This window comes from Lepidothrix coronata, unplaced genomic scaffold (assembly GCF_001604755.1).
Source record: "Lepidothrix coronata isolate B3197 unplaced genomic scaffold, Lepidothrix_coronata-1.0 Scaffold270, whole genome shotgun sequence".
NCBI lineage: Eukaryota > Metazoa > Chordata > Aves > Passeriformes > Pipridae > Lepidothrix > Lepidothrix coronata.
In genome coordinates, this window is record NW_016690450.1 from 308,740 (window position 1) to 328,314 (window position 19,575).

The 19,575-nt window shown below is 38.9% G+C and overlaps 1 protein-coding gene across 1 annotated transcript in view; it reads right to left on the bottom strand.

The window, feature by feature from the left end:
• Positions 1–220: 220 nt before the first annotated feature.
• CHN2 (chimerin 2) overlaps positions 221–19,575 on the bottom strand; it is a 163,557-nt gene continuing 144,202 nt past the window's right edge. The window contains exons 8-13 of the mRNA XM_017836115.1: positions 18,206–18,290; positions 15,650–15,823; positions 13,764–13,841; positions 6,641–6,778; positions 5,584–5,689; positions 221–2,072 (exon numbers count right to left, since the gene is read on the bottom strand). Of these exons, the coding sequence (XP_017691604.1) occupies positions 1,901–2,072; positions 5,584–5,689; positions 6,641–6,778; positions 13,764–13,841; positions 15,650–15,823; positions 18,206–18,290 (753 nt within the window). The 3' untranslated portion in view covers positions 221–1,900. The remainder of the gene's footprint in view (positions 2,073–5,583; positions 5,690–6,640; positions 6,779–13,763; positions 13,842–15,649; positions 15,824–18,205; positions 18,291–19,575) is intronic.

Below are 19,575 nucleotides of genomic sequence, written 5' to 3' on the forward strand. Positions count from 1 at the left end.
TTGAAGTTTTGCACAGCGGTGGTTCAGGGTGTTCTCCGAAAATAAATGTTTGCATGGGCTTGGCTGTGGTATGGGCATCCAAGTGCCAACCTGAAACTGCTGACACTCAGTAAAACTGTTCTAAATTTTTGAGTAGGAAAGTTTCCAGCAATGTCAGGATGATAATTAGCGATTGATTTTCACTTGGCAGCTTGCCATGTAGTCAGTGACAGACACCAGAACTCTTTTAACACATTTAATGGGATTTTTCCTTCCATTTACACTATCATAAATTACAAAGCATATTTCACTTCACAAAATAAAACCATTTCCAGATCATTTTTATGACAGTATTAAGTAATACATAACCTACAACAAATAGTCCTGTACAAGACAGGAGGATCTATGGAAGTATTTGGAACTCAGACTATTTAGCATTTGTTCTGCAACCTGGATTAATCTATCTAGCCCTTAATTATTTCTCTAGAAGACAACAAATTTACAGTCATACCCTCTACCTCCCTTCATTATCATAGTTACAGATAGTTTTCAGTTTGAATAGAAATGTGCTCCCTGAAATAATTCAGGAAACTGCATCACTGAGTTACCAAGCATATGATACAAATGATCAGGATGAGGGAGTATTAGAATATTTTTTGTATTGAAAACTGAGTTTGGTAGTAAAGTATGTTGATTTTCTATGCTTGCAGAAACATCTCATGCTGAGAAACAGTTAACATTAGGAATAAGTTGCAGTTAGACTATGAACTCTGTAGGTCAATGTTTGTGAGGGGAGAAAAATATTAAAATTTGGTAATAATTAAATTTACCAGCTCCCACATGTCCTACACATTCTTTCTTTTTTCTTTTTTTTTTTTTTTAAACAAACCATCAGGAAACACATTCAAGATAAATACCTACATTTTTAGCAGATTTACTGTACACTTATAAATACAGAAACGTGACAAAACATAACTCAATTTTTACAGAAAAACCAAATCCTTCATCATTCACCCAAAAAAGTGCTGACTTTTCAACAAGGCCAGAAAATATCCAGTGTCCCAGCATCACTTAACTTCTGTGATCTAAGAAAAATCTGGCATGTGAAACTGATACTACCACCAGGACTTTTGAAAAATTCTCAAGACCATATCTTACATGGGAGAAAAAACCAACAAAAAAGAGAAAATACTATGTTTTCGGAAATGGCAAATGGCTAAAAGTGTACAATCTTAGGATGCTAGTGCCTAAATGCAAAGAAACCTAAGGAAAGCTGAAATATGCACAAGAAAATTATTCTCCTTTAAAACACTTGCAATGAAAGAGGTATGTCAGGATAATACTGCATTAGTGGCAATTGTTTTCAATATATCATAGCAAAAATGCAGGAAAGAATTACGTGGAAAATAATCAATGCACCGCATTGATTTATAGTTTGCTAAAATAAAATGCCATTCTTTCAGCCAGGTAAAGTAAAAATATCTTTATAATATATGTTCTGTTTCACAATTGACATATATAATTATGTCTCATGAAGAAGGAAATGTATAGGCGTATACAAGTAACACTGATTAAGTACCTTTTTGCTTCTCTAGCCATATTAAAATACGTTTTGTGTTTCTTAATAAGTTAAGAATAAAATTGTTTGAAACTTCTCAAAACAAATATACATCTGAGGCAAGGCAAAAGATACAAGGTAAGAGGATTTTTTCTGACCTTCTTTTTCTCTTCTACAAAGAGGCGTATGTCTATGAGACATATGCTTTCCCTAAACATTTTGGCATCCATCTGCAACTTTGCAGAAATTGAAGTGCAGTCAAGGAACTCTTCCTTTCTGTTTAAAAAAAAAATTAAAGAAATATTGTTTTTCCTTCAAACTAATTATTTAAAAAACAATGGCTTTGAAGATACGCCTCTCTGTCTAAAAGAGAACATCTTCATTTTCTATTAAAATCTGCACAATTAACTTCTGGTACCGCATGTCATTCAGTGTAGCAAGGGTACTGTCCTCTGGAGGTCTCATTAAAGTAGGTCCAAACACTATTCCCAGGTTTTCAGCATTCATAAAATTCTCCTTTTCATGCAAGGTAACCCTAAAATAGAAAAAAAAAAAGTAATTGGTTGCTTTATCTGTAGTCTTGCTTCACATCAAACATTGGTAGATAACGACATTTTTCAGTAACAATTTTTACTTTCACTCAACATAGTAACTGCTTCCACAACAAATACAGTGCAGCTATGGTGGGGCTGTGATTTCTAGTGTCTTTAAACAACTCTCATGTGATCCTTAAGTGATTTTTCCACGTGACTATCTGTTAGGGTATAAGAATTAGTGGCAATTGCTTTTTTAAAAGCATAATCATGATTTAAATGATGATGTATGGAACAGTTCTCTATGCTACAGTAACTACAGTTCTCTGGCACACTGTGCTTGGTGTGCATCACTCTGGCAGTGGGGGTGTGCTCCACAAACGCAAATCTGGATTTTCTTTAGACTACCGATGTTTCCAGACATGCTTCTAGTCTGCAGAAACCCACTCTTTCACACATAGCTGACTCGTTGTCTGCCTCAGGCCAACCAACAGCTCAGTGATTCCGATTAGTTGTTATACTTCAGGAGCAGGCTGAATCCTGGAGCAGCCTGGAGAATTGGCTTGCTAAAATCAGGTTGCTGTAAATGCCATCTGTTCTCGACAGAGAACAGAGGCACTTCTAGGAAGGAGCCCAGGCTCTTTTGTTTACTGACATAGGTCGTATAATGTAAATACAAGAAGAGATAGACTCTTTGTGGCTGGAGCAAAGACCACCAAGGATTGGCCAAGCTGTGTAGAAGTCAGCCCTGACGGGAAAATCAGTCAAACCTGCTGGAAAACACAAGGTGTGCTCAAGGCTTCCCTCCAGGTAATAGAGCTGGATCACACAAGTGTCATCCTGTCTGAGTGGCATATTGAGTTCAGTCCTGAGAGTGCCCATGCACTGCAGTGTAGGACAGCCACAGTCCCTTGACGGGTCACGGTCCCTCATGGACCAGACATTTGCTGTGACAAGTACAGCATGGATGAAGTTTCACATCTCCTTCATACAAATCCTCTGCTGGAGTGGAGCGCATCTGGTTTTGGAGACAGGTCTCCTGGCAACAGCTGAGACCTTCCCTAGCATGGCAATTCCCAGCTGGGCATTGTGAGTGGATTCATTCATGCTATCAAGGGAGTATGAAGTGGCTGAAACCAGTAGTTTGGTCTTCCCTTGTTTGTGAGGTACTTATATGACTCAGTTTTGCTTCTGTTATTGTCTCTCTGCCAAGAATGGCTCTGTCACAGAAAAATGCTGTTCCTCTTTGCTTTCAGGACAGAAGTCCATTAGTGCCCCTACTCACAGATACATCACCATCTAGCACAGATATACTAGCTGTCCTTTGCAAGGAGCAAAGACACACCCAGGCTGTATAGCCCAAACCACCTCTGTGCAAGTGTATGTTTAGCACTGCTTTCTCTCTGTGCATGTACGCTGCCAGCCAGGGGTGAAAAAACACAAAGACTCACAGCTTCATTGCAACATCAGCACGAAGGAGTTGTACGTATTTCACCACAGGGGGGACTGCTCATGCTATTGCATTTCCTCCAATTTTGAGCAAAAAGTTATCAAAAAGGTAACTGAAGAAAACAACGAATTGACTGACAAACTCATTTTTTGTTGCTGATGTTGGCCTCTGCTGGATTTTCCTGTACTTTTAAGAACAACTCAGTGTAGTTTTTTTTCTGTTGAGAAGCAGTGGTGGTACAGAGGCCGTGATCCTGCAGTCTTTACATAGACTCCCTTATACTAGTGCATGTTTTGTCCATGGAGGAAGACTCCTAGAGAGCTGAAGTTGGAACTCTGTGTTTGATCTACAGAACAGCATAGTTTGAACCTAAAGGATTCTTTCCTCTTTCACACTCAGATCTCTCCAATAGATTCTCCATAGGAACTGACATGGGTGATTTCCATGCAGATGCCAAAAGCTATGATATGGGAAAGAAGATGAAATTCATTGCATGACTTGCAGGTATTCGAGAGAGAAAGCTTAATCAGCTCTTTGGACTATTTTTGTCTCATCAGTAGTTCAGCTCAACAGCTGATCCAAAGCCTGGACTGCCATTCGGGAGAAGAAAGAAGGCAAGTCAATACATGTGTATTAAAAATTTGCTGCCGGGATGTGAAAGTACTGATTCTGTGTGCAGCTCACTTGCCCACAGCCAATATGGTTCATCATGAGTTGTCCATGCCTATGTGCTGACAAGGGTGGATACTTAAACGTCTCATTTCTGCAGAGTCCAAAGAAGTTCTCACATGCCCAGGTAATGTCTCATCAAAGAGAAAAATTACTCATATATATAATGACCTGAGCTGATTCAAAATGAGGAAAAGTCTCTGCATAATGAGAACCTGACTGAGCATGAAATACACTTCATACAAGTTCTCTGATGCAATTTTACGTGAGTTGAGGTATTTTTCTTTTTTGGTTGGCATTAATAGTACAGAATAGTGAAGATCAAACCCAGAAAATACTCCACGTTTGTAATCGTGTTGCACGAAGTGGGACAACTATGAAGAGATCAAGGTTTTGCTGTATAAAAAGGTTGGTAGCTTTATTCCTCCCTTATCCCCTTTTCTGTTTTTTCCAAGTAGCAAACTTTAATCAAAGACAAGGAATATCTCGTGCAATATATCCATAAATGAAGGCCTGCTTTGAGATGACTGTGCCAGTCTGTACTCAGCTTCAGTTTTTAAATATGTAGAAAGAAGACTTCCTGAGGCATGTAAATACCCAAAGCAGCAAAGTGGAGTTAGTATGCTTTTGAAATACAGTTTTGCTTGAAATCAGTGGAAGTGAGGCACCCTCTTTGGAGCACTCTTTAGTTCTCCTAGACACCTAGCTGAAAACTTGGAAAACTTGGCAGTACACTCCCAAGTAACTTTCAAAAATGAAATTTAGGCACTTTAGAAAATTTTGTATGCCTTGTGAGGCTTTATGTTTGCCTTATGAAGCCCCTTATGAGTGTCTTATGTATGCCTAAAGAAGCTTTGAAAAGGAAATGAGGCAGTGTGTTTAAAACCAGAAGAGATATAACTGGGGGCTGTATTGCTTTTACTAGTCATATAAAAATAGGCCCTGCTTGATTCTTGGCTTACTCTGATGTGAGCAAACAACTCGTAAGAGACAGTTCTTTCCTTATAGGGTTATTGTTCAAGAAGACAAATCAGGAGGTAAGGGGAGGCAGAAGCAAAGCATGTTCAAGTGCCTTACAGCAGCAGCACATCTAGCATATCTCTCAAGTACCTACCATTCGGTATTTTTCAGATATTATCTGCTTCAGAGAACTGTGACAATTTTCAACTAATTCTTCAAAGTTTTGCAATAATATGCCAGCAAAAGGACCTATGCTATATATGTGCATAGCTTAGATGTACTTATACAAACAGCTTGTCTGATTATCTGTAATGTTACTGGTTTAGTGGCAGTGTCCTAATGGGAGCTTTATTGGTACTTTCTGTAATATTTCTCTTTCAAAGCAGAAAATTGTTAAGTTCTTCAAGAATTATCCTGCATGTCAATTAACTCACTTCTTGAGATGAATCATTAGGTATCTAAGTGTCTCATAGTGAGCAGCAGGGAGTAACATCAACACTTCATGTATTGCTTCTAGTCGTTCATCAGGATTGGAGAGTTCTGTAAAAACACCAAACAGGATTAATGTTAATAGGGCCTTCCATGTGTAAACAGCAATAAGTCAGGAAGATAACTTATTATTATGGAATCATTTACAAGCCATTGGCTGTGCTTGGAGGGATAAATATGAAACTCATAAACGTGGAGCTTATGAGCAAGTTCTACATCCTCAAAAAAAAATGGCTTTACAAAGAAATCAGCAAAAAAGACCACCCAGGAGTTATCTCCATGGTCTGTAGCTCTATCTACAGGTTTGTTTAGGTACAGTACCTGAGCTTTGTTAAGTGCTTCATAATATTACTCTGCCCAGAACTCTCTCACTAAAATCTTACATAAGACTACTTCCATTAGTCTTCAAAACCAGATGGGAATATGCCGTTAGAACCTATGCTTGAATATGTAAGTTTAGCTAGAGGTTGAAGTGACATGGAATTACTTCAAGATTTCTGAACATATTTAAATATGTAGGTATCAGTGATACCTACATATACTGAGTATCACCACTCATTTAAAACTGTTTGACAATCTCTCTAAAAATCTGAGCAGGATTTACACATATTTTACATGAGAATTATAGATTCCCTAGCTGTGAACTAAATCAGTCATATTTGCTACATGGCTTTTCATTCAAATGGCATCAGGAGCCCAAAATACTAGAAGATTAAGAATCTCTATGGCCTGCTCTTAAGAGATTGGTGCATGGATTGGAACTGCTTCCCCTGGCCACACTCTTTACAAGCAAGAATAATTTCTCTGCCCAGCAGGAATTAGGAAGAGGAGAATGCAAGACAGGAGGTATCTGTGGTTGCATGGGGAGTGAAAGCTGGAGTAAGCCAGAGGGAAAGGGAAGGCAGCGCAATCACACAGATTACTCTTCCTGCTGCTTATCGATATACATTGTGGATGGGAAATGTAATTAAAGATTGGTACAAATCACTATGCAATACTTACTTGCTGCCTCTATGAACTTGGAATAGGTGTCATAGGTGATAACAGGAATTGGTAAGTCTCTGAAGTATAGCTTCAGTGCTCCGGCAATGATGTTTATGTCTGGATAAATACTGGCAGAAATATCAGCCTTGTCACCGTCTAGAAAAGGAGGAAGAAATCTTTTTGAAACCACACTAATTTTGAAGCAAGGCTAGACTTCTAATTCAGATTTATTGTATGCAACCTGACAGGAAAAAACAACCTGAAAGCATTTGGAAGGCTTAAATGAGAATATATTGCTACCAACTTTACAATATATGAATGAGGAATGGTAGTTTCTATATGTTTTAGTAAACAATTTATTTGTTTACATCTTTTGGAGGGGCTGGTCATTACATCATCTAGATCTGCAATGTACCATCTCAAACATACTGTTTTAATGTTGGATGACAAACCATGTTAATAATATATTTCTTGCATTTGGCCCATTTATTCACTGAAAAGAAGCTATTAATAACTTGTTCTGATGTTGAATTTTCTATCCATAGATCAGTGCCCAGGAGCACGAACCATTTTTTTTATCTCCACTTGGGGAACCAGAGGCACAGAGAAATAATACAAATTTCCAATGACCATCAGGAGACCAGTAGGAAAAATCAGAGTAAACATCCAAATGTATCTGTAGTGATTAGCTAGTAAGGAAGCTGCATTATTGTCTAGATAACCTTTAATGTCTTAATATTTGACTTATTTATTTATAGCAAAGATCTGAATTTAAATTGGCATGCCAAGGCATTTAGCTATACAGTTTATTCTGAAATGCAGATTGCAATTTGTTAAATGAATATGGATACTTGTAATGGATGAACAACTAAACAGATGAATTATGCAACTGAAATGGCATACATTTTGTTTGCCACATTACAACACAGTCAGAACTCTGTTACAGAGCACTTTTAAACACATGAGCCTAAAGTTTACAAGTGTTGCTGGTAAGTCCTTGACTAATGCATGGCTTGCAATGAGTGAAATTGCAAGAAGTAGCAGCAAGGCTGAATCACTAGCATTTTTCAAGTTGAAATTACTACATCTGTTCTGTACTACCTAGGACCCTCGTACCCACATTTTTCTCCAGATTGAAAAATCCTGCTGTCCTTTCCTGGGACCTGTCCTTGGTGGTGTTCCAGTAGAAAGATGGGTAGGACACTGGTCAAGTAGCTGTGGCTGTCTGGATTTAACCTCCAGCTTTACTTCAGGCTTCTTTGAGATTAGCTATAACCCGTAGTCCTTATTTCCCACCATTCAACTAAGGATACTAGTGCTTCCCTGACAGCAGGTGGTGAAGATTAGGACCATACGGTGAGTGGGGTGATGTGGGGTTATGCTTGCTTGAAAGGCAGAGAAGGGTTTGCTTGTGTCTGCCAGGAGATGCAAGCACAAGCTTGGGCTGTTACCACCGAGGCGCTGACATGTTGTAAAGCCATTGCCTTGCTTGTCTTGCAATAACAAGTGCTTGTAGGCATGCCCTGATACAGACAGATGAATGAGTGTGCTTGATACACAGCATCTAAGATGGAGATAAAGGCTTTCATAGCAGAGTAAAAGAGTTTATATTGATTGTAGACATTTTATACAAACCTATGGCATTAATCTTGCCAGGATACGTCCTGTCCAATGTATGCACATAATTCTCATTAAGACTAATAGCACTACATGTTCTCATCAAGAGGAGATTATATGCTTAAGTGTTTAAAACAAACAGCCTTTCTTGATGCAGCTGAACAGTCTGAATACATCCATCAGCATTTAATTTAATACAGCATCAATAAGCCCTAGGAGGATGTTTACACTGCCCCAATCTTTTGTTTAATCCACACGTTCCAGGCACAGTAGCATTAGTCTTGTAAAGCTTTGTGTGGAGACCTCTATTTAATTGATGGACACCGAGCACGCAAAATGCTCCACTGAAAACAGATACCTCCAAGGAGCCAGCAGCTGCATCAGAACAGATACAGCAAAGCAGAAGCTTACATCTATTATCCAGGTCACCAGTACACTAAATGGAAGTGTTATTTATTTAATACTTTTACAAAGCAACCCAACAAGCTTCCTTAAAGGGGCTCTACAGATTGAGGTACTTCGAACTACAATGTACTTCAAACATACCTCTTATTTACATATTTGCTTACTCTAGGAAAAATGCATGAATTCCTGAGTCAAACATTTTTCTCTTCACTTCAGAGACAAATACACATCCATTAGAAATGCACTGAAGTTTATTTTAAAGTGAGCACAACAATACATCTGCTATAATATATACTCTACGCACTTCTGCAATGGATGTGTAGGGGGAGATGGATTTTTGTTTTCCTTTCATAGATTTTGGAATTTTTTTTCCTTTCGGTTTCAGCAATTGAAGGCCCTTGGTAGGCTGCAGTTATTTCTTATCCTCATCAAATTCCTGGATTTGTTTTCTTTTTAGAACACACTTAAAATTCAAAGCACTAAGAAAGAAAAGTTAATTCATTGCCAGAAAAGTCATGACACATATTTCACAGAGGATCCTCTGCAGTAGCAGACTGTATGAACTACAGGTGGTTTATATACTACCTTCTGCATTACCACCATAATTTTTTTTCACTCTTCAATATAGGAATTCTCATCAGATTGTATCATTGCAGTGGCCATATGTTAATACAGTATTTGTTTTTCATAAATTTTGGCTTACAAACACATAGTTCATTTCAGCTGTACAAACCTAATCCTACCCAAACCCCATCACTTATCTTTCCTTGTTACTTTGACTCTCAATGTATTTTGTTGCATTATGTTGAAGTTTTAATATCTCAAGACAAAGAAGGTCTTTATTCTTTTCCTTAAAGGTTTCAGCTGACTTTGGATGCCATAGAAATATATCAATACTTTATTAGAGAATGAAATAGAATAAGTGTTACATTCTTAAAGCCTCAGCTATGCCTTCTGAATACTGAATTAGATATTTCTTAAGTTCCTTTTTCCTAAATGCTTTGGTTTTATTCCACAACCTTTACCATTCTAACATGCTTCTTTGTGTTTTTTTCTTGGATTTGGCATTTGACAGGTTTTCATCTACACTGCCAAAAGGGTGAGTATGAATTAGGATGCCTCTAAGTACTCATGTAATATTTAACAGCATAATATTTTTAGCAAGTGTATTGTACCAGCCAGTCATACAAACAAGTGGGAGGACAGAATGCAGTGGTGACAATGGCTGCTCTGTGGATTAAGCACACAATGGGTGTTTTCTGGATGCCACAACGCCACAGCTCAACAATGCTGACAGAGAGCAACTGTCATTCTATAGCACCAACATTCACCAGATTAAATAAATCCACATTATTCCCCTCCTTCTCATTACAAAAATCACTAAAATGGAACATTGTCAGTGCCTCAGAGAGCCTAATGCTAATTTACAGTAGGGTATTTACACTGCTTTGGCTTTGGAAGGCAGTCTTATTTTAAATCAGATGAGGACCAACTTCACCCTGTTTTAAAACCAACTATCACAGTTTTCATTGGGCCCAAGTAATATTATGTGGGATGCTATTCTCTTCCCAAGATTTTAACTTTGCAAACTTGCCTTTGCTTTTCTGTTATTGCTCTAAGTCTTTGGAAGCAACAAGTGTCTCTTTGTCAAAGCAGAATAAGTCAGAGGGAGGGCTGGCTTCTCTTCATTGCACCCCTTCAGCTGCACAAGGGATCAGCAGGAGAGGTACCCTACAGCCAAGTCAGCCCCCATGCTTCATCCCTGTATCATATTGTCTTCTGGCCCCTGTAGCTTGATGAAGAGCATGGGAACCAAAGGGCTTGATGGCATTATTTCAAGGATGCATCCTGTGCATTAAAATGGCCTCTCTATTTTCAACCCCATTTATTAAAAGCTGTATTTCTGGAGATGCAAAAGTACTGGCCTTTTAGCGAGTCAGGGGGCTGACTCAGAAATGATGGGCAGGGAGTGACCTCTGTAATGACCGAGTGCAGTGTTCTGCTACTGCAGGCACCATGTCTTATAACCCTTCTGGTAAACCCTGCAACTTCCACTTCCAAAACTAATTAAGGTTTTTTATCCCTGCTCTTACAAGAAGGTTGTTTCAAAGACTTCCTTTCAGATGGTTAAAAAATGGTCTTTAAATTGTAAAACAAAATTTATTCCTGGCCAGTGTACATCCTCTAGTACTGTGTCAAGACTAAAGAGTTCTCTTCTCTGGTTCATACCTCTGCTATAAGCATCTCCTTTGACTATCCCAAGCTATTTTAAAACACATTTACCTTCTGCTATGCAGTGTGCTCCAGAGATATCTGAGATAGTGATGTGACTAGAGATAAAGCTGTTTCTGCTGCAACACCTTTCTATTAACCAGAACTTATCAGGAATTTTCCACTTTATATTTCACACACAAATTTTCTCTCTCTTTTTTTTTTTTTTTTTTGTTTTTTTTTTTTTTTTTTTTTGTTTGTTTGGTTTTTTTTAACTTTAAAAAAAAGTTAATTTCCTGTAGTGAACGTGGAAATATGAATTCTGTAAAACTCCCACAAACTTCACANTTTTTTTTTTTTTGTTTGTTTGTTTATTTGTTTTTAACTTTAAAAAAAAGTTAATTTCCTGTAGTGAACGTGGAAATATGAATTCTGTAAAACTCCCACAAACTTCACATTCTGGGCAAAAAATTAAATTTGAACAGAAAACTCCCAGGTAGTGTTGGAGGCAAGACCTGCCACCTGGCTCTCAGGTCCTTTCTCTCCCAGCTCTGTCACCTGGTATATTCCAGGTGAAAACTGGGATATTCCTCATCCTCAGATGGTTCACTCCATGCTGCTCTAGCTTCTAGTGCTAAGCAGGGCTAACAGGGCAGCAGAAAAGCAATGTTCCTACCTATGGGGCTGGGATGCAAAAGAGAGGGTGGTGTCCGTGCCTCTGTAAACTTTAATCTGACAGGGAAGCTAGCCCTGAGCTGTCTTGTTGGAAGTATCTTGCCAATTCAAACTTCTGCCAGCTGACAACCACCTTCTAGCTGCACAGCCCACAAGTCAGAACAAAAAAACCCTACTTTGTTTTTCTTTAAATCCCTTCCTGCAAAAAACCTCAACTCCTCCTGCCCTTCCATCTCAGTTCAGGGAGAAAACATTTTCAAACCTGGAAAGTTTTGAAAGTTCTCAGCTTCTGGTCTCCACAATACTGTAGTCCTATAATTCTCATAACAAGGTTTTGTTCATTGTTCTGCTGCTTTTATTTATGCTTTTTTTTATTCATGGCAACACTCTCTCTTTCCTTTGTTAGCCTTTTCTCCTCCTGCTGAATTTATGCCCAATGGTCTTCCCCACAGCCTTTGCATACAAACTCCGTTCTTGCTTTCTCTGCTTCCATGTTTATCCATGCTTTTTTTCCTTTGGAAATCCAAAACTGCTAGTAACTTACTCTTCCTGTTTCTAGATGCTGCTGCCTTTGCCAGTAAATCACACTTTCTTCCTTGCTGTGGATCTAATTCAAGTGTGTATTGCCATCAATTATGCTGTGAATATAGGCAATAAATAGGCGATAAACTGAAGTGGCTCCAAAGTGGTTCAAAGCTCCAAGTGGTTCAAAGCATTTGCAAAGGAACTACAGCTGCAGCAGTGTTGAAGTCATGCTCAGACATAAATTTAAATCTACTTTCTTCCAATTCTACAACCTGTGCCTCTCCTTCTGGGTTTCATTCAGCTTGGTACACTTAGAGGAGAATTAACACACAGAACAAAAGGGTTTGCCAGGCCAGATCTACCCGCAGGGAGCAGAATGGGACTTGTGAGGACCATGATCCTCTCAGTAGCATTGATTCCTGTGGCACATCTCCAACACCACCTTCCTATGATAGCAGTCATATCATTGTGCATCTCTCTTGCCCAAATAATGCCTGACCTATGTCTGTATGTGCATAGGTTCACAACTACAGCCTGAAACATATTTTAAAATATGTATTATATTTAAGGATATATCAGCATGAAAACAGTCAATTTAGAAATTGCTAGTTGGACTTTCTTTACAGTGATATCTGTATGATAAACTGCCTCCAAACACAAACTGTTCAGGTGCAGTAAGACGTGGTACCCACAGACCTTGCTGGCCTGTGCAGCCTCCCCTGGAGCCCTCAGACCTCCTGCCCATGGGCCGCCAGGGCCCTCAGTCCCTGCCTGAGTGACATCCCAGCTGTCTCCAGCTGTGTCATGGCCATGCTGGTGTGTGCCCATGCACCCTTCTGATCGCAACCTTGACCCACAGGATGACTTTCTGGCTTAACATGGACCCGCCTTGTCCCCCAGGGGCTTGTGACCACTGGACTGTGTCTGATCGTGTTCCCTAATATGGCAGAGGTAATACCTGAAAAAATTAAGTAGGAAGGAAAACACTATCTATGGGAAAGGAGAAGAATATTCATGTAACTTCTTAAATGTACTTGAAAAGGTGTTTTCCATTGATGAAGGCTCTAACCCTGAACTCGCTTACATAACCACTTTAAATTAGTCCTGTGTGCAAAGATCGTGTGCGCAACCAGAACCAACATAATCAGCTCAATCAATTCAGAAGGGCTATGAGAATGGTAATCAGGCAGTGTTTTAATAATTAATTTTTCAATATGCTGTACAACCAATCTCCTCAATGCTCCTCACGTCTGTTGCATGGATGGAATCATGCACAGTGCTGCAATGTTTCCTACAAGGCTACATGCAGAATGACTTCCCAGTTGGAGTTCCTGGTCCTTAAACTCATAAATAGATTATCGTATTGTAAAACATTGAGTCTACCAAAGACAGGACTAAGAACTTTTCCCTGGCACCATCTAGGCTCGTACTTCAACTAGGGGCTGAGGCTGTACTGCTAGGCTGAGCAATCATCCAGTCACCTGCTTAGCCTTCTACCCACCAACTCCTAGTGTTTAATTGTTCCTTCCAACTATGAAACATGTTTCTTCTTATGAAAAGGACTGCAGATCAATTTAAGGACTTAGAAAAGACAGATTGCTTTCTCTACTTCTGTTTATATGCCAGTTTCATTACCATGGTACCTATATAACCCCCAAAAGAACTGAAAGCTTAGATTAAAACTGTACAAAGTTAAAAAATGGTGTACCTCGATCAAAGGCCATTTTCACATCTTCAATGTGCTCAGTGAAGCCTGAAACTCTATAGAGGCCCTCGGACTTCAAACCTGAAACAAAAAATTCTTGTTTAACTTAGCTTCAGTAACCAACAAATATTTAGGCTAAAAAACAGCAAAGCAAGAACATCAGACCTACTAAGTGTAGCAAAATATTATTTGCAGTGTGAAACTCCAGAGCATTTAAGGAAAGATCAAGATGATGTTAAATTGTTTCTTAAAAGGATTAAAGAATTTTAGAATTTTTACTTTCTGATTTTGTTAGGTACATGGTTGATTTGATTATGTTAGAGGAAAATACTGCAATTTGCTAATGGTGAGGCATGTGATATTATTACGATTTATTCCTTTTATGTAGGAGATTTTCCTGGATTTGGCTATAATTAATAAAGCTTTAGAGGTCTCCCTTCCTTTTACCAGTTGCTTAATGATAAATAGCAATTCAAGTAAAGGACTGCCTTTCCTGTGAGCACATTTCTTCCCTGTTTTGCTGTCAGCTTTTACTTATACACAGCTGAAAGATGCAATGGATACAGTTCTTCTCACCATCAGTACACCCCTTCTACAGTTCTTTCACACAAGCAATCTGCTCACTCGCACAGCTCTCCCCACATTGCTCCATGCCAACATGAAATGCAGGGCAGCCCAGCATAGCACGTTGAGTTACACACAGGTTATTTATTTTAATCCTAGAATTCCTTATTGTAACTGTGCACCTTGTTAACCTACTTATAAGTTCCAATACACTTTGTTTTCTTCAGAACAAAATCAGAATCTTTCATAGTTCTGTGGCAATTAAAGAAAAAATACAAAGATATTGAAAAAACTGAGAGCAGGCAACAGATTTTATCTTAGTCAATACATGTACAAGTAAGTGATTAAATCTCAAATGCAATGTAGCTTCCTGCTGTATCACTGGAGTAAAGCTCTTCTGTCTTAGTCTAAATTATTCTTTTTATTTGTCCCTGCAATGATGATATAATCCTGGTAGAGCTTTACGGAGCAGTGCAGAGGATTTACTAGTAAGTCTTTGATTCAATTCAGCAGATGATGCGTGGCTTTGAAATCCCTGTGGCTAGTATCAGTGTGTTGCTATGCAGATTACTGGGATGCTATGAATTCCACATTATGAGATTCCTGTGCTGAAGCTGTGACTAACAGGAAAATTTGGCTTATTGGGCAGCACATTAAACATACACATTTGCTATCCAAAGCAAAAACGCATGATTATTATAGAGGGGATACACGATTATTGGAGGGGACATGTTTTTCCTTCAATCTGGCACAGGTCTGTTTACCAAAAACCTGTCGCAAGCTTGAGTTTTGGCTGTGACATGCTGCCTGTGCCATGGGATCCATCAGTCAGTAACTGAGCACCATGTGAAACCGTGAGCAGTTAGTGTCCTACCACAAAACACCACAGCCTGTGACCTCACTTGTCTGAGTCACTTTCAGTCACTTGTGTTCTCTTGCCCACAATGTCTGTAAAGGTTATTAAGAACAGATTTGATTTAAACTGATTACTCCAAAATTGGACGTGTCCCTAGGTATGTTAAAATAAAGTAATGAAAAAAGACACATAAATATGAACTTAAAGTTCACTTTAAAGTTCACCCCTTTCAGAAGTGAAACATAATACATGTTTTGACATGTTTCAGAAAGCATTTCAGGAAATTGCATTAAGGAATGCCATGATTTAATTTTACTAGCTAATGCAAAGTAATGTATCACCTGCACTAAAAAAACCCTTCTCTCATCCTGTCCTCAGTGTGCATGAGCATACTACCCTGTGTGAGCTTAGCAGGTAATTCAAGTCGTCTTCATTTCATTGTGTCTGCTGCTTTCCTAAGCATACGAACCTCTTGCTTCAATCTCCCGAATGCATGAATCCACAACCATGGGCCTCTGGGTATTGTGGGCTTTCACGAGTGTGGTGAGATCACAGCAGTAGACTCGTTTTATCCTCTTGAGGTCTGGTTGACAGTCGTTGGGCACGTATTTGGAGCACTGCTTATGTACGTTCAACCCACAGTCTGTAAGCAAAGTTAGCCAGGTTAATTAATTAATAATGATGCTGATAGGCCTTCCCTAACAATTTATTTCCTTGGTCCACATTAAGCAAGGGGCACAACTTTCCCATCAGTCAGCAAAGATAAAATAAATATGATGCAGATGAGAAAGATGAGCATGGAAATGTGTAAAAATCTTACAGTGGGAGAAGTGAACTCCAGCAGAGTTGTTAAAAAGGTATAAAGACTCTGGATGTCCCTCACATCCCTCTGAGCTGTAGGTGACCGCTGATGCAGTCTGGATTGGTTCATTACTGGACACATAGCTCAAGGTGTTGCATTTGAACATGTGAGACTTAACTTCTGGGTATTTTAGATTAGCCTTAAATAAAACTGGCACAGTAATGACTGTCTTCTGCTGGTTGTCGTGAGGCTTAGCACTGGTCACGGTTGAAGAGCCTAAGATTCACCTGAACCCTTAAACTGGGACAGTGCCTTGAGCTAGCATGCCTCACTCTGCCTTCCACATTCCTGCAGTGTCACATTTTGGCTCTCTCTGCCACATCAGCAGACTCCTCATCTCTGGCTCATCACTTCACTGGTGACTAAAGTCTCCCCTGTGTTTAGTCTGTAGGTCAGTTTAGGCATATAAAATGCTGTGAAAGGCATGATGTAAAAAAGTGACTCATTTTACAAATAGCTCTTGTTGTCTTACTCCAGAGTCAAATCCTACTCTCAGTTGCACGGGTGGGTTTCTATTAACTTACACATCACTTTTTCATCTCCACAAATTGAATTTTTCTAATAGACTCAAATATTCAGCCAAATGAATTTATAAGCCTCAGTAAACACCACCATCTTGAGTTGCATTATTTCACACAACTCTGATTCCTGTTTTAATGCCTTCCCAGTCATGCCCATCACTGATGGTACCCTTTGAGTTAACTTAACATTAATCTGTTAAAAATGTAAATATGACCCTATTACTTGCAGCACGTTTCAGTATTACACTTTATAAAATATTAATCAAGCAAAATCATATATAAACACCTCAACAAACATATACAAAACCTCAACATTTCATGGAATTGGGTGGGTTTTTTTGGGTTTCTCCATAAAGTTATTACTGCATAATACATTGTTGTTCTGTGAAATCTAAACAAATGTGAGTGCTGTAGTTAGGATCCTCCCTGAATTGTTTTCAGTGCTGTTCTCCAAGCATGTGAAGTTAAATCCAAATGCATCTGTCTACTTAGAGTTAAACGTTCGTAATTTAATGAGGAATTGTATTATGTTTCATGCTAAATAAACAAGCCTTTTCATAAGTTTAATACTTTATGTATGTGAACAAATAGTGTTATGCATTAGTGAGTCCAGGTTTTGCACACTTGTGTTTAAGATCAAATAGTTTGAGAAGCAAACTACTACTCCTCCTTTTTAATGTCCTTCTCATATTCTTTGTGTTACCCTTATTCATCTACAGGCAGACAAGATATAGCAGTAGCTGAGACTACACTTATTAAAAGTGCATTTGAGAAAGGTATTTTGATCCTTCAAACTGCAGTCTAAATTTTAGGTAAAAACCACCTCCTCCACTGATGAAAGGCAGATGTCAGGGTTGGATGTGTTTGGTGCCAGTCGGAGATCAGGAATGCCTGGAGGTCAGGCAGGGAGAGGTAAGACAGAGGTAAGACAAACAACTTTTGGAAGTGATTCTAGATGTGGAGAAAGAAGATATGAAAACCCATTTGCAGTACACCAATACACTACTGCTACTACAAAAGCTCATGATGTGATGATTATTGTATTTTTCCAAGATCATTTTTCCCACAAAAGAACAAACAAATTTAAAATAATTAAGGCACTATTAAAATGCCAATACAGCTATAGAGGCACCAGAAAACCAATTCCCCTTGGAAAATGAAGGTTGTATTTTTTTGTTTTATCTTGAGGTGGAATACTTCAGGCTTGCAGCAATGCATGGTTTTTAATGGGAAACAGGTGGTAGTCTTTTTTTCAGACAAGGACACTTACCAGCAATTGGTGGCAAAAAGATGAGTTATGAAGCCTAGTTGCTGGCTGGTTTTGCCATTTACAGTGCTTTTTTCTTAAGACATAAAAACATTAGGGGATAACTTAACCATAGAACAAGTTTTAAAGTATACACCAAGGCACAGACAGGACCAAGGTACTACCAAAAGGATGTCACTCTCAGCAACCAAGGCCTTATGGCTTCATTTCTAAACGAGCTAATGAGGCAAATGAAAATGTTCTAACTTCTGCAGGAGGATTTCTTGCCTTGTTCTGTACAGAAATCCTGGCCCCCATTCCTGCAGGGAGTGCAAGCTGGGATGGGACAGATGTCTGAGCAGTTCAAGAGAATGACAGAAAATGCTGAAGGGCTACCTGAACATCTCACTCCCTGAGCGATGAGACCCCACATGAAGTTGGCGCAGTACTCACACCAGTGCGGACCTCGAAATGTATGGACCTGTAATACAAATGGGAGTGGGAGAAAGAAATGGGGTCATTGGGAGGCAGATGGTCTGACAGATGGAACAACTGAAATGGATAAACAACAGAAGACTCAGTAGGAGTAAATCTTTAGCATACAGTGCCCACATCCTTCCAAAGTTTAGATGAAATAAACCATGGGAACAGAAATTTGCTTTGATCTTGTATTTTATCTTTCAATAGGCTTAACATTAAAGAGAACTGGGCTGTGTATGATACTGAAAACAAATCATTTTTGCTAGCTGACATTCTAACTATAGGGGAGGTGAGGAACCCAGGATTAAAAAAGTAAAACTAATAATCCAAGGAACTGTAGATAAAAGCAAATGACAACCTTCCTCACTCAAGTAAGTAAATTGAACTCACATAGGGAAAAGATGTCAGTAGACTCTTTTTCAGCAGACCAAAATTCATTTTGCTACAGTCCACACGTGAGTAAATAAGGAGGAATAAAATGACCTGTGTGCTGACAGAACCCACAGCCGGGTTTTGCACACCACCGCTGCTTCCAACACTGCTTTTCTAAAGGCTATAGCGGAAGACCTTTTTATTTAAGATGTGTGTTCTGGAAAAGTAAGCATTTCATTTTCATTGAAACAAAGAGTAAATAGTGAGGTCCATGCCCGTGTGAATGGACACAATATGAGCTAGTTCTAGCCAGAGACTTAACTGAGCCTAACAAAACATAAATCATGCACACTCTGGCTGCTAATGGGTCCTTTTATATTTCTCTCTGCTCTTGTTTACCCATTGGGTGAACGGCTGAAAGGCCACTTCCACCCCCTGGGATGGGGAAAGATGCTCTCTGCTTTCCATAGAGTAAAAAAATGGTCATTGCCCTTTTCAGATAAACTGTGAAGTTTTAGGCCAAGCATTTGGCTTGCTAAGGTTTTTGCTCCATTTGTGTGCAGAATCACAGTTACACAAGCCTGTACTCTTGAGTCCAGGAAGATGAAATATTGCGATTTTAATACAGATGTTCTTATCTCTTTTTGATTTTGAGATAAAAACATGAGCCTGACTACAAATGGCTTCTGACCAACTACTCAGTCAAATAATTGTGTGAATAAACTTAAAGCAATAGTAATTCTTCCTCCCTTTTGGCAGTGAAAGGTCAAAACTGGAATGTCTGACTGGTCATGATTATTTTCTGAAGTGGTATTTTACCTCTCAGAAAAATGTGTATATCTGTGAAACAAGACTTTGCAACAAAGATTGAGATAGATGTATTAATAAATATAGCCATATACTACTTTCGCATT